Source organism: Misgurnus anguillicaudatus, chromosome 7, assembly GCF_027580225.2.
Source record: "Misgurnus anguillicaudatus chromosome 7, ASM2758022v2, whole genome shotgun sequence".
Taxonomy (NCBI): Eukaryota; Metazoa; Chordata; class Actinopteri; order Cypriniformes; family Cobitidae; genus Misgurnus; species Misgurnus anguillicaudatus.
In genome coordinates this window covers 27,642,218-27,655,634 of record NC_073343.2, presented here as the reverse complement: position 1 = coordinate 27,655,634, position 13,417 = coordinate 27,642,218, and the positions used below count along the sequence as shown (strand labels likewise).

At 38.1% G+C, this 13,417-nt stretch overlaps 1 protein-coding gene across 2 annotated transcripts; it reads left to right on the top strand.

The window, feature by feature from the left end:
- On the top strand, positions 1-8,208 carry si:dkey-190l8.2 (solute carrier family 22 member 6). 2 transcript variants are annotated; one of them, XM_055171632.2, is made up of 11 exons: positions 1-231; positions 343-440; positions 515-669; positions 1,353-1,521; positions 1,598-1,700; positions 1,789-1,916; positions 3,858-3,912; positions 3,988-4,075; positions 4,379-4,487; positions 6,714-6,944; positions 7,433-8,208. In XM_055171632.2, the coding sequence occupies exons 1-11, from the start codon at positions 1-3 to the stop codon at positions 7,527-7,529; spliced, it is 1,464 nt and encodes a 487-aa protein (XP_055027607.2). In that variant the 3' UTR covers positions 7,530-8,208. The 2 variants fall into 2 exon arrangements, with proteins under 2 accessions (XP_055027607.2, XP_055027606.2); XM_055171631.2 differs by having other exon boundaries at positions 3,858-4,075.
- The last annotated feature ends 5,209 nt before the right edge of the window (positions 8,209-13,417 follow it).

The window sequence follows — 13,417 nt, the reverse complement described above, 5'->3', positions numbered from 1 at the left end:
ATGAAGGCGCGCGGCGCTTCTTGTTTGTTTACCGGTCCGCTTCAAATCCACGTTTATTTAATTCTTGGTTTGCAGATTTTCTTCATAGCCTTTACATTTTTCGTCGACGTGTTTACGTTACACGTGAAGTTTTGCGACGAGGAGAGCAATTTAAATCATACAGAGGAGGACATTTCCACTAATATTTCCACTATCATAAACCGGACGGACAATCTCAACTACCTCGCAAGTGTGAGTAGTTATTATACGCGTGCACGTGATTGCGTCTGTTTTAGGCTACATATTTAAAGCATATTTAGATTATTATATAGGTTACATTGTTCTGTATCTGTTTTGCGACAGGGTCCCTCATGTCACAATTATTACTTTCCACATGGGCAGGCAACATACATGACAGGATTGCTTATCGGATCTTTATTCGGTGGCGCTTTATCTGACAAGTGGGTATTTACCGCATTATCATTTGTGAAATTAACTAAACATTAAGTGTTATAATGTGTGTATTTTCACTTAGATACGGAAAGAAATGTCTCCTCATATGCTGCTCAGCTGTCCACGCGGCTGCTACCGTCATCGTCGCATTTCTGCCGTATGCACGCGTGTACTTGACCGCGCGCTGTGTCAGTGGAGCAGCCAGTAGTGTCATTTACATTTGCACCTATAGTTTAGGTAAGTTACCCTTTTGTGTCATTATCATTTTGTATTAACAGTCCAAAACAATAACAAAAAAGTTATTTTCTCTCCATAACTGATCACTTTTACAATATGAATATATTAAACATGTCAGTTAAAAGTCCCCATGAAATCAGATTTGAAGTTTTTTTTATCTTAGTATGAATAACATTAAGGATATTTTTAAACTAGTGTACAGTCTCTCAATTCTGCCAGTATGGATTAATGAGTTTTATGACGTCACTCTGTATTTCAATTTCTCATCAGATTCCAGGCTGTGAGTTTAACAGAACACTATTGGCTATTTCAAAAGGGGGTCCCGCCCAAATTTCCTACTTGAACACATCAAACAAGGCACATTTATGCAATAAGATTAAGCAGATGTATTTATCCAAAGCAACTTACAGACCTGGTTTCACAGACAAAACTTAGCTAAAGTCAGGACTAGGCCTGAGGTAAATTTATTTTTATATCTGTCAATGCAGGTTATTTTCAGATGAGACGGCTCAAACATGTCTTGTAGTCTAGGACTTTTCTGTGAAACTGGGGGATAGTTTATTCAAGCAGCAGGCCTTTCCTGACAAGTTTTGCTTAACCAGGAGGTAAAAGCCAACTGTTGGTACTTCTGGCTATGATATTCGTGTATGAGACCTGATACAGGTGGCTATCTGGTTTCTCAGGGGTCGAATGGAGCCTGCCGAAGTATCGTATCTGGCCACCTACCCTATTTTCTTTCATCTTCAGTCTGGGAATGATGGGAATGGCTGGCATTGCTTTTTTGACCAGTGGCTGGATGCAGTTTCATCTGGCTCTGGGCATTCCTCAGATTGTCTTTCTACCTCTTTATTTGTTAGTAGAACTAACACACATTTTCAATACATCATAAAATGCGTTAACTAAACACTGACTTTGTTGCAATTATCAGCTTTCTTCCAGAATCTCCTCGATGGCTACTACTCAATAAGAGGCTGGAAACACTGGAGGACTATCGAAATAAAAGTCCTGAGGACAAACACTACCTAGGTCTGGTAAGAGACACAAAGTTATACTGCTAAATTGGGGAAAGCATATGGACATGGCCATTCCAGCATGTGCTAAAATAAATTTCTTTGATAGCTTTTGAACTCAATGGACAGTGAGGATCAAAAATCCCTCCCACAGAAGACCTACACTAAAACACAGACGAATTTGACCAACTTTACATCACCTATACTGCTGCGCCTGTTTATCATGAGTTACATTGGGTAGGTATGTTTAATTGAGTATTTTCATTATATGAAGTGGTAACGCTTTCTAATAAGGTTTTATTTGTTAACATTAGTTAATGCATTAGATAACAATTATTAAAGGATTAGTCCATTAAAAAAAAAAATCCAGATAATTTACTCACCACCATGTCATCCAAAATGTTGATGTCTTTCTTTGTCAGTCGAGAAGAAATTGTGTTTTTTGAGGAAAACATTCTAGGATTTTTCTCATTTTAATGGACTTTAATGGACCCCAACACGTAACAGTTAGGGTTAGATTTGGTGTTTGCGTTAGTATGTCACTTTAACTATTGGTTTATACTATTTTTTCTGATTTATTCTTTTATATTTTCTAAACTTTAAACAATTGTCGCCTGGTGTTGGGGTTAGAGTTAATGTAAATCTATGTAAATCTAACCCTAAACCGAAGCGAAAATGGTAAGAAAATAGGACAAAACAGTTGAGTAACCAATCCGTGAGAATGCCACGGCAAAATGAGCAAAAAATTCCATGACTATCCCACGGAAATTCGTGGGATCAGGCTGCCATTTGTGTGATGTGCCAGCATAACCTCATGTAATACGTCATCACGTCAAGAGGTCACAGATGACGTATGCGAAACTATGCCCCAGTGTTTACAAGTGTGGAGAAAGAGGACCGTTCCGACGTTGTTGTATGTCAAATGATAGTAATTAATGTCTTTGTGTCAGTTTATTGTTTAAAATAGTCCGCAAATGTGCGTTTCATTTATGTAACACGTGACCTTTCGACGTCATTACGTAATTACGTGAGGTCACTTCGGAGAAGTTGTGGTTTTAAGGTGCATATTTTTTATTTTTCTTGCCAAAAATGACAATCGTTTCGCTAGATAAGACCCTTATGCCTAGTTTGGGATCATTTAGGGGCTGTTTACACTTGGTATTAAGATGTGTCTTCATCGATCGGATCACAAGTGGACGATAGAGACACATTACGTTTACACCTGGTATTTAAATCCGTCTCTTTTGTCCACTTTCGACCACTTCTGTGCTGAATACTATGAGGGGGTGGTCTGTGAGATGGTGGGCGAGTCTCTCTGCTGTCATTCAAACCCGAGCGGGAGTAATTATGAGTTTATATGGACGCAAACTAATATTATGTCGGAGTGCACTGCTTGTTTAGCAAGTAAACATGCTGCACAGTGTTTTGTACATGAGTATGTAAGAGCTTTCTTTGAATTTTCAGCGCAATTGATGAAATAGGATCAAGCAACTTTCACACGCTTTCAAAACGAAACTACGGAGATCAGCCGCTTAGTTTTATCAATGAAAGGCTAAAAATAGCGCTGTTCACCGAATGTTCACCCCAGAAGTCAAAAAAGACGTAAAACTTGTGTTAAATACCTCAGATTAGATAAATAGGCGGAGAGAAGGCGGTCGCGTGTGGCTGTTCGAACACATTCAACCACATGTGCGTTCCGCAACTCCAAAGCGATCCGATCGAAAGTGGTTTCGACCACCTCTGGATGTGGTTGAAAGTGGTCGAAAGTGGACGAGCTCAAAACGTTTTGAACACCGTTTACACCTGGCATTAACGTCGTCCACTTGTGATCCGATCGACGAAAACACATGTTAATGCCAAGTGTAAACAGCCTCTTAGATTCCATTGAAACTGCCATTTTTAACTGCATTAAAAGTGTTGGGGACCATTAAAATGAGAAAAATCATGGAATGTTTTCCTCAGGGAACATAGTTTCTTCTCGGCTGAACAAAGACATCAACATTTTGGATGACATGGTGGTAAGTAAATTATCTGGATTTTTTTTAGAAAATTTACTAATCCTTTAATCTTAGTTCATGAAAGTGTTGTAGTACTTGAGTCATAAACACGGCATGTCTTTATTCCTAACAATCACTGTCATTCATGTACCAACCTAAAAATCATTGTATTTCTCCTCAGTTTTGTTTCTGCTCTTACCTATTATGGAATATGCTTCAGTATTGGAAGTTTCGGAGTAAATATCTATTTGGCACAGTTTTTCTCCGGACTTTCGGAGTCTCCTTCCTTACTTCTCCCATTTCTGTTGAAGCGATGTGGCCGTAGACCCTTCAGCATGGCCTCTCTATTCCTCAGTGGCATTTCCTGTATGCTCTCCCTCCTCGTCTCCAATTTCTGTGGTGAGGAACTTAAAATGTAATACTAAGAACAGTCTGGATGATAATGAAGTGTATAACGTCATGATTTGGTATTAATAGTTAGTGCTTGGTTTATATCACAATGTAGTAGATACTTTAACACTGTCAGGAAAAATTGTAAAATAATGGTCCCAAGCCTAAAATAATGGTCCTATGTACATTTTAAGGACTAATATGAACTGAAAGGTGTACTTTTTGAAAGGCTACCGCCCCAGTGGCAGCTAGGGACAGTGTAAAACCCCCTTACAAATATCAAACTTTACCTCTTTCTCTCTCTTTGATCAGACATGCCGGGTCTTGTTATAACGCTGGCTTTAATGGGAAAGCTATGTATGCAGTCTACCACCTGTGTCTCCATGCTTTATGGAATTGAGCTATTCCCAACTGTCATTAGGTACACCGATTATATCCAAGACGTATGACATACTTTGCATATTATTGTGTATTGTATTATAAGTGTATGTTTGGCTGGCCTTGTTTTTCACTCTTGAAAAACAAAATATTGATGTATGTGCTGATCTATGAGAGTATATTATCAAATGTACAGATATTGGCACATACCCGCACAGTATGTGATCATTCCTGCATCCTCAGAGTACTAAACATGCTGAGTCATGACAGACTATAAAACTAGTTTTCCCACAGTTACATAATAATTGATTTGGTGTCAGCACGTGTAATCGAACAACGCTGTGAGTTAGGCCTACTATGCAATAAAAACAAGATAGTGTAAGCACATTTCTCACTTCTGATAGGTTGCTACAGCGTATTGCGAAAGGAAAACAGCATGTAGGGCTCGGCTATGTCAATGATTGATTGGGTTTATATAACATTGAATTAAAGGAGGTTTAATTAATAAACAATTAGTTAGGGATGATAACAGATCTGAGCTAATAATGTACAAATCCTGCTAGATTTAAATGTGACCAATGTGTCCTTAGGAAGTTATAATCTGACACAATCTCATGGCAATTTTTGCGTATTTTATACATTTGTGCGACCAACTTCGTACATTTGAACAATTTGCTTACGCCCCGTCCCATCACGTTGGGTATGGGGTGGGGTATCATTATTGTTTTTATCTAATAAATGTATGTTTTTGTATGAAAATACGTACAAATTCCCATGAGATCAGGTTGTATAATCGAGTACATGGAATCAAAGTCTGTTCTGCATAGACCGTGCATTAAAGTCTTTCTTGTTGATTGTAAGGTACCACCCGTTGGCCCAAGGGCAGAGTCCAGCTAGCCGTTTTTTTACATTTTCAAACTATTTTTTACACTTAAAAAATGATTAATTCAATTTACTAAATTTTTTAAGGTAAGTGGTCGCAATTCATCTATTTAAGCTACATTTGAACAAAAGTTTTTTGTTTTGTTTTTCTAAATTGTTTTGTTTAAATGTAGCTTAAATAAATTGATTGCGACCACTTAACCCAAAAAAAATGAGTAAATTGAATGAATCATTTTTTCAGTGTATGTGGGCCCACAATCACAAATCGACTGCACAAGGGTCAATTAAGTGACGTATTTTGTGTCAGTATGGTTCAATTACATTTAAAAGGTTTAAAATGTAAAAAAAATTGCACATTACTTGCATACATTCTCTTTTTTCTAAAATTTCTGGTTTTATTTCATTTTGAAAGAATATTTGGGGGATAATTGCAAAAATGTCAATATGGTGTAACCGGTCTGTGTCAAATGGTGTAACTAGTATTTTTTTAAATGAAAATATAAATATATTCATAAAAAAGTTGGATAAAATATTATCATCTAGTTTAGTGTAATATGATTTTTTACATACTTTTTTACGTTATTCTTCAAAGATTATTTAGAAAACAGAGCTGTTTTCAGCATATGTCAGGACAAATATTACACATTAAAATTTACATATAGAAATAACTAATAAAATATATTTTTTAACATGATTTTTTTATGATTACACTTACATACCATCAAATTGGATAAAATATTTAATATTTCTCATACTTTGGCGCAATTGGCGGTTACACCATTTGACATTTTCAGGTCCATTCAGTCTTAACTTTCATAAAAATTTTGCAAATGTCATTTTTATTGTATAAAATTAACATAAATACACTATGTGCATTAAAAATAAACCTGATGAGTGCTTTTAAAACAAGTTTTTTTTTTAAGATTTTTGAATTTCTCATCTTGCCAAACCGTTTTTGTCACTGACCCATAACCAGATGTTATGGTTAAAGCAATTTAACAATGCCGCCAATACTTGCTAATGTTAAAAGGAAGGTATCCATGTAGCCCCATACAATCGCCTATATAACAAAGTAGTGTAAAGCTTATACAATAATCAGGGGTGTACCATAAGGTATTATATATGGCCCCATATAACATAACTATATAACAACTTAATTAAAGTAAAGGCAATGACCAGGGGTTATGGCTAACACTGTGAAAGCCCATTATAGTGAATTGGATTGCATAACAACTTAGTTAAAGTTAAACAATTAGTATGTACTTAAACCTAGTCTCAGATACTCATAGTTTGTATGCACTGTAAGTTGTTTTGGACATAAAGGTCTGATAAATGCATGCCGTACATCATTGTTTCTCACCATTGAAAACCATTGTCCCCTATACAGGCAGAAGTGCATTGGCCTGGTTAGCCTTTGTTACAGAGTGGCTTGTATTATAAATGCAGTGGTGCCCCCTGAAGGTGGGATCCCTCTGCCAGCTATGATCTGTTATAGCAGTGGACCAATCATCGGCACAGTCCTCTGTCTGCTTCTTCCAGAGACCAGCGGCATCCCTTTACCTGACACAGTAGAGGACTGTGAGAAACAGCCCAGACTGAAGCTCTCATGCTCTGCACGGTGAGACCAATAAATTACTAAACCAGCTGTGTGGAAAACCAAATAAAAAGGCACTGATACAGTAGATGATATCACCCTGGAGGGCTTCAGGTTTTTGTAGGTTTGACCTTAAAAGTTACAGTTTAATGGATAGATGATGTTCAGGCAAATCAACATAGGCTAAAGTTACTGTGGAATTCCAAAGAATGCGTTGTATGTTTTGTGTAAGGGAAACATTTAGCCAAAAGTGGTTCTTATTCGAAGCGATGGGGCCGTCATGTCATGAAGCACCCTTTATTTTTTAAAGAGAGTGTTTCGCATGTTAATGGAGGTCTATCGACTAGATGTCTTTAAAATGTGCTCCTTTTAAGCACTTTATGTCATGTGACATGTGAAACATTTTTTTATTAACACCGGTAACCTTTGATTCCTGCATGTATTGATTTAGTTTTGTGTGTTAAGATGTACTTGTGGATCAAATCAATTTAATGATTTTGTTTTAATGTCAGATGGCCGTTAAAGTCGACACAAGAACCAGAAGACTTGAAGGACATTAATCACAAGCTAGAAAGTTGTCCTCTCTCAGCACAGTTAGCAAACTGCTAACATTTGTCCCCAGAATGTGAACTTTTCAGTTTTATTTTTTTATAAAAGTAAAGGTCTAAGCTGGGTATATCAGCTTTTTAAACAATATTTAAGGACATTACAATACAGTAGTGTTACTGTATAGGATATTTTAACTATATAAACTGTGTGGGTGATATTCAGCCTGTCAAAATGTCATGTTTTACTGGAGTCATGTAATGTTGGTGTTGGTAAAAAATGTCTTTAAAACATTTATATGGGGTTTTCCTTTAAGATGTACTTTATTTTGTGAAGTTTTATTTGACAAATGCATACTGTAGTATCGATTTGCTACTTTTGCTAAGCTCAGATTTTTTTGTTATATTTTACCTTCACAAAAACACTTGGGGCAAAGTCTTGTGTAATTCTTACACAAGTCTTACAATGAAACGTACAACATGCAGGTTCAATCAGTTTTGTTTTGATCTGCTTTAATGGATCTCATCCAAAATGTATGTGTATGTGTCTTGATTGTCACGTCATGTGTGGGAGACGTTCACTTATCTGTAATGCTTTATTGTAATTATATGTTTAAATTTAAGAAGACACAGCCAATTGTACAGCCTAGATTGTCCTACATTGCACTTCTGTGTAAACAAAGTTAATGATATGTTGTCACGCCTTAAATATATCAGAAATTAAACTGGTATGGTATGTTCCAGTTTTTATATGATATTATTTTTTTATTCTGTTGTGTTCTCTCTCTCTCTCTCTCAGATCCAAGTACATCACATATTTACAGTATGTTAAGAAAATATGTTGATGGTCAACAATTAACTTTCCCTTTAAAATTAAACAGCTGAATGAATTAACAATTTAATTTCTGCAAGCAGTCAGACAGATGTTTTTTTTATATAAGTCAATTTATATAAAAAGCAGATAAAATGTAATTGATAATTGACAATGTAAATCCTGATATCCTAACAGAATGTAATAACATAATTGAAGTGTCCTGGATTTTACAATAACTTTCAGGAATGTCAGGTACTCTTTTTATTGCTTCTCAGGACAAGATATTTACCTTGTAAAGAGAGATACCTCCTGTGACAAGCTAAGGCTCTCACATTTGTTTATGTGAATGTCTGCTTAGAATTATTTATCAACACTTTCATTTAAGATCATAAAAAATGCTCACAAAATGGTCCCTAGCTATCACTGGGGCGGTACCCTTTCAACAAGTAAACATTTGCACCTAAAGAGTGCATATTAGTACCTCAGAGGTGGTAATCGGTACCAAAGAGTGCATATTAGTACCTCAAAGGTGCATATCGGTACCAAAGAGTGCATATTAGTACCTCAAAGGTGCTTACTGGTACAAAAGAGTGCATATTAGTACCAAAGAGTGGATATTAGTTTCGCAAAGGTGCATATCATTACAAAAGAGTGCATATTAGTACCTCAAAGGTGCATATTAGTACCAAAGAGTGGATATTAGTTTCGCAAAGGTGCATATCGGTAACAAAGAGTGCATATTAGTACCACAAAGGTGCATACTGGTACCAAAGAGTGCATATTAGTACCTTAGAGGTGCAAATTGGTACCAAAGAGTGCATATTACTACCTCAGGAGGTGCATATCGGTAACAAAGAGTGCATATTAGTACCACAAAGGTGCATACAGTACGTGTACCAAAGAGTGCATTAGTAACTTAGAGGTGCATATTGGTACCAAAGAGTGCATATTACAGTTGTGTTCAAAATTATTCAACCCCCCAATGCTGTTAAGGGTTTTAGGGAATTTAGTGTACATTTGTAATTGTATTCAGAATGAAATCCTACAATGACTTCTTAAAGAACCATATGCAACTAAAATGACATCAATTGGTTTTGTAATATAGTAGTAAATGTTTCTTTTGTGAATTCTTCATTGACACAATTATTCAACCCCTTAAAAAACTACCACTCTGAAGAACAGAGGTTCATTGAAGTGTTCAATCAGGTATTGAAAACACCTATGGATGTCAGGGAACAGCAATAAAGCCTAATAAGCACCAATTAGGCAGCTTTAAAATGACTGTGATACTCAACTCCTTCTAAACATTTACTGGTGTGGTTACAAACATGGTGAAGTCAAAAGAATGGTCCAGGAAGACAAGAGAAGAGGTGATTAATCTTCACAGGAAGGGCAATGGCTATAAGAAGATTGCAAAGATGTTAAACATACCAAGAGACACCATAGGAAGCATCATTCGCAAATTCAAGGCAAAGGGCACTGTTGAAACGCTTCCTGGTCATGGCAGAAAAAAGATGCTAACTGCGACTGCTGTGCGCTATCTGAAGCGTAGAGTGGAAAAAAGTCCCCGTGTGACTGCTGAGGAACTGAAAAAAGATTTGTCAGATGTGGGTACTGAAGTTTCTGCTCAGACAATACGGCGCACCCTGCGTACTGAAGGCCTCCATGCCAGAACTCCCAGGCGCACCCCCTTGCTGTCTCCAAAGAATAAGAAGAGTCGACTGCAGTATGCCAAAAGTCATGTGGACAAACCACAGAAGTTTTGGGATAGTGTTCTGTGGAAAATTAGAACTGTTTGGGCCCATGGATCAACGCTATTTTTGGAGGAGGAAAAACAAGGCCTATGAAGAAAAGAACACCTTGCCTACTGTGAAGCATGGTGGGGGGTCAATCATGCTTTGGGGCTGTTTTGCTTCTGCAGGTACAGGGAAACTTCAGCGTGTGCAAGGTACCATGAATTCTCTTCAGTACCAGGAGATATTGGATGACAATGTGTTGCAGTCCGTCACAAACCTGAGGCTTGGGAGACGTTGGACCTTTCAACAGGACAATGATCCCAAGCATACCTCCAAATCCACTAGAGCATGGTTGCAGAAAAAAGGCTGGAACATTTTGAAGTGGCCATCGCAGTCACCAGACTTAAATCCGATTGAGAACCTCTGGTGGGACTTAAAGAAAGCAGTTGCAGTCCGCAAGCCTAAGAATGTGACTGAACTGGAGGCTTTTGCCCATGATGAATGGGCGAAGATACCCGTAGATCGCTGCAAGACACTTGTGTCAAGCTATGCTTCACGTTTAAAAGCTGTTTTAACTGTAAAAGGATGTTGTACTAAGTACTAAGATTGAATGTCACTTGGGGGTTGAATAAAACTGATAATGATGTGAGCACAGAAAAGACATTTGTGGTTATTTCATTATAAATGTTATGTTATATTTGTCTGACCTACACATGCCTCTTTGATGTAATTGTAAGCAGGATGACTGAATGATCAAAATCAATGTCAAACCGGCCAAAACAATCAATTTCAGTTGGGGTTGAATAATTTTGAACACAACTGTAGTACTTCAGAGGTGCATATCGGTATCAAAGAGCACAAATTAGTACCTCAGAGGTGCATATTTGTACCAAAGAGTGCATATTAGTACCTCAAAGGTGCATACTGGTACCAAAGAGTGCATATTAGTACCTTAGAGGTGCATATTGTTACCAAAGAGTGCATATTAGTACCTCAGGAGGTGCATATTGGTACCTAAGAGTGCATATTAGTACCTCAGAGGTGCACATCGGTACCAAAGAGTGCAAATAAGTACCTTAGAGGTGCATATCGGTACCAAAATGTGAATATTAGTACCTCAGGAGGTGCATATCGGTACCAAAATGTGAATATTAGTACCTCAAAGGTGCATATCAGTACCATAGAGTGCGTATTAGTACCTCAAAAGGTGCATACTGGTACTAAAGAGTGCATATTAGTAGCAAAGAGTGGATATTAGTTTCTCAAAGGTGCATATCGGTACAAAAGAGTGCATATTAGTACCTCAAAGGTGCATACTGGTACCAAAGAGTGCATATTAGTACCTCAAAGGTGCATATTGGTACCAAAGAGCGCATATTAGTACCTCAAAGGTGCATATCGGTATCAAAGAGTGCATATTACCACCTCAAAGGTGCATATCGGTACCAAAGAGTGCATATTAGTACCTCAGAGGTGCATATCGGTACCAAAGAGTAGAGGTCTACACGGAAGACCCGAGACCCGAAGACCCGGGACCCGACCCGGGACCCGTACGGGTTCGGGTCTATATTTTAAATGATCAGCCGGGTCCGGGTCGGGTCTCAATCTATTACTTCGGGTCCGGGTCTGTTTAACATCGTGGGTAATACCCGAGGTCGATCGGACTCGGAGAACACACACTCACATTTAAATAAAATATTTATCCAGCAACAAAAACTTAGATGAACTGTCGCATACATTCTTTCTATGACGCTAAAGTTGCGTTAAAAAGTTTATATTTGGTTGTTCCAACCAGGGAGTTAACGCGCATGCGCTCTTGTAATGTTTCTCTGGCTACCAGTCAGGAGCTTCTGCAGTGAGACGCAAAGACTTTACCTTTGACAATTGGCTATTTTATTTAGAAGGCGGGACCTATTCCACCATACCGCGCGTTTTGCACTGACGTGACTTCTATAATTTTTATAATAATATTATAAATTGACCGTCTTGCTGTTATATCTAAAGTTTTCGCGACTGTGCTCAAAGAGCACAGAGATGATAGCAAAGTAAAGCTAACGAAAGCAGCTATGACACCGAACGAGCAATCGTTATTATAATCCAAATGGGCAAACATTATTAAGCAAGTTGACCCGATACACAACAAAGTGGACTTTAAAGCTGGAATAAGCATTAAACATTTCAATCGTCAAGAGAGGAATAACATGATGGAACTTTCTTGGAAATAAGGATTGTGCATCACACACAGTCAGGTACAAGGAGGGAGAAGACTAACTTCTAACGTTATGGGTAAGACAAAAAGTTTAATTTTCGCTACTTGTTTATTGACTTATTAATAACATTTAGCTAAAGAATATTTGCCGGTCGGGTCTGTTTCTTCCCGGACGGGTTCGGGTCCAGCTTTTAAATAATAGACGGGTCCGCGTCGGATCCGGGTCCAGCTTTTAAATAATAGACGGGTCCGGGTCGGTTCCGGGTCCAGCTTTCAAAACAACAGACGGGTCCGGGTCGGTTCAGTGTAGCACATTTACGGGTCTGATCGGGTTCGGGTAGGAATTTTTGGACCCGTGTAGACCTCTACCAAAGAGCGCATATTAGTACCTCAGAGGTGCACATCGGTACCAAAGAGCGCATATTAGTACCTCAGAGGTGCACATCGGTACCAAAGAGCGCATATTAGTACCTCAGAGGTGCACATCTGTACCAAAGAGCGCATATTAGTACCTCAGAGGTGCACATCGGTACCAAAGAGCGCATATTAGTACCTGAAAGGTGCATATCAGTACAAAAGAGTGCACATCGGTACCAAAGAGTGCATATTAGTACCTCAGGAGGTGCATACCGGTAATAAAGAGTGCATATCAGTACCTCAGGAGGTGCATATCGGTACCAAAGATTGCATATCAGTACGTCAGGAGGCGCATATCAGTACCTCAGAGGTGCATATCGTTACCAAAGAGTGCATATTAGTACCAAAAAGTGCATATCAGTACCTCAGGAGGTGCATATCGGTACCAAAGATTGCATATCAGTACGTCAGGAGGCGCATATCAGTACCTCAGAGGTGCATATCGTTACCAAAGAGTGCATATTAGTACCTCAGAGGTGCACATCGGTACCAAAGAGTGCATATTAGTACCAAAAAGTGCATATCAGTACCTCAGGAGGTGCATATCGGTACCAAAGATTGCATATCAGTACCTCAGGAGTTACATATCGGTACCAAAGAGTGCATATTAGTACCTCAAAAGGTACATATTGGTTCCAAATGTATATGTCTGTAACTTAATGGTACATATTATGAGCTTTTTAAAAGGTACTGCTTTAGTGACAGTTATAGGCACAATTATTTGACAGTTGCATCAAACCTTTCATACAATGTTTACACAAATCAGGAGTCCAACA

Excerpts from the sequence above, each read along its gene's own strand:
- si:dkey-190l8.2 (XM_055171631.2), top strand. The coding sequence starts at position 1 with ATGAAGGCGCGCGGCGCTTCTTGTTTGTTTACCGGTCCGCTTCAAATC. Across the intron at positions 1,701-1,788 it reads ACAAACACTACCTAGGTCTG|CTTTTGAACTCAATGGACAG; the intron begins GTAAGAGACACA and ends TTTCTTTGATAG. Across the intron at positions 6,945-7,432 it reads AAGCTCTCATGCTCTGCACG|ATGGCCGTTAAAGTCGACAC; the intron begins GTGAGACCAATA and ends TTTTAATGTCAG.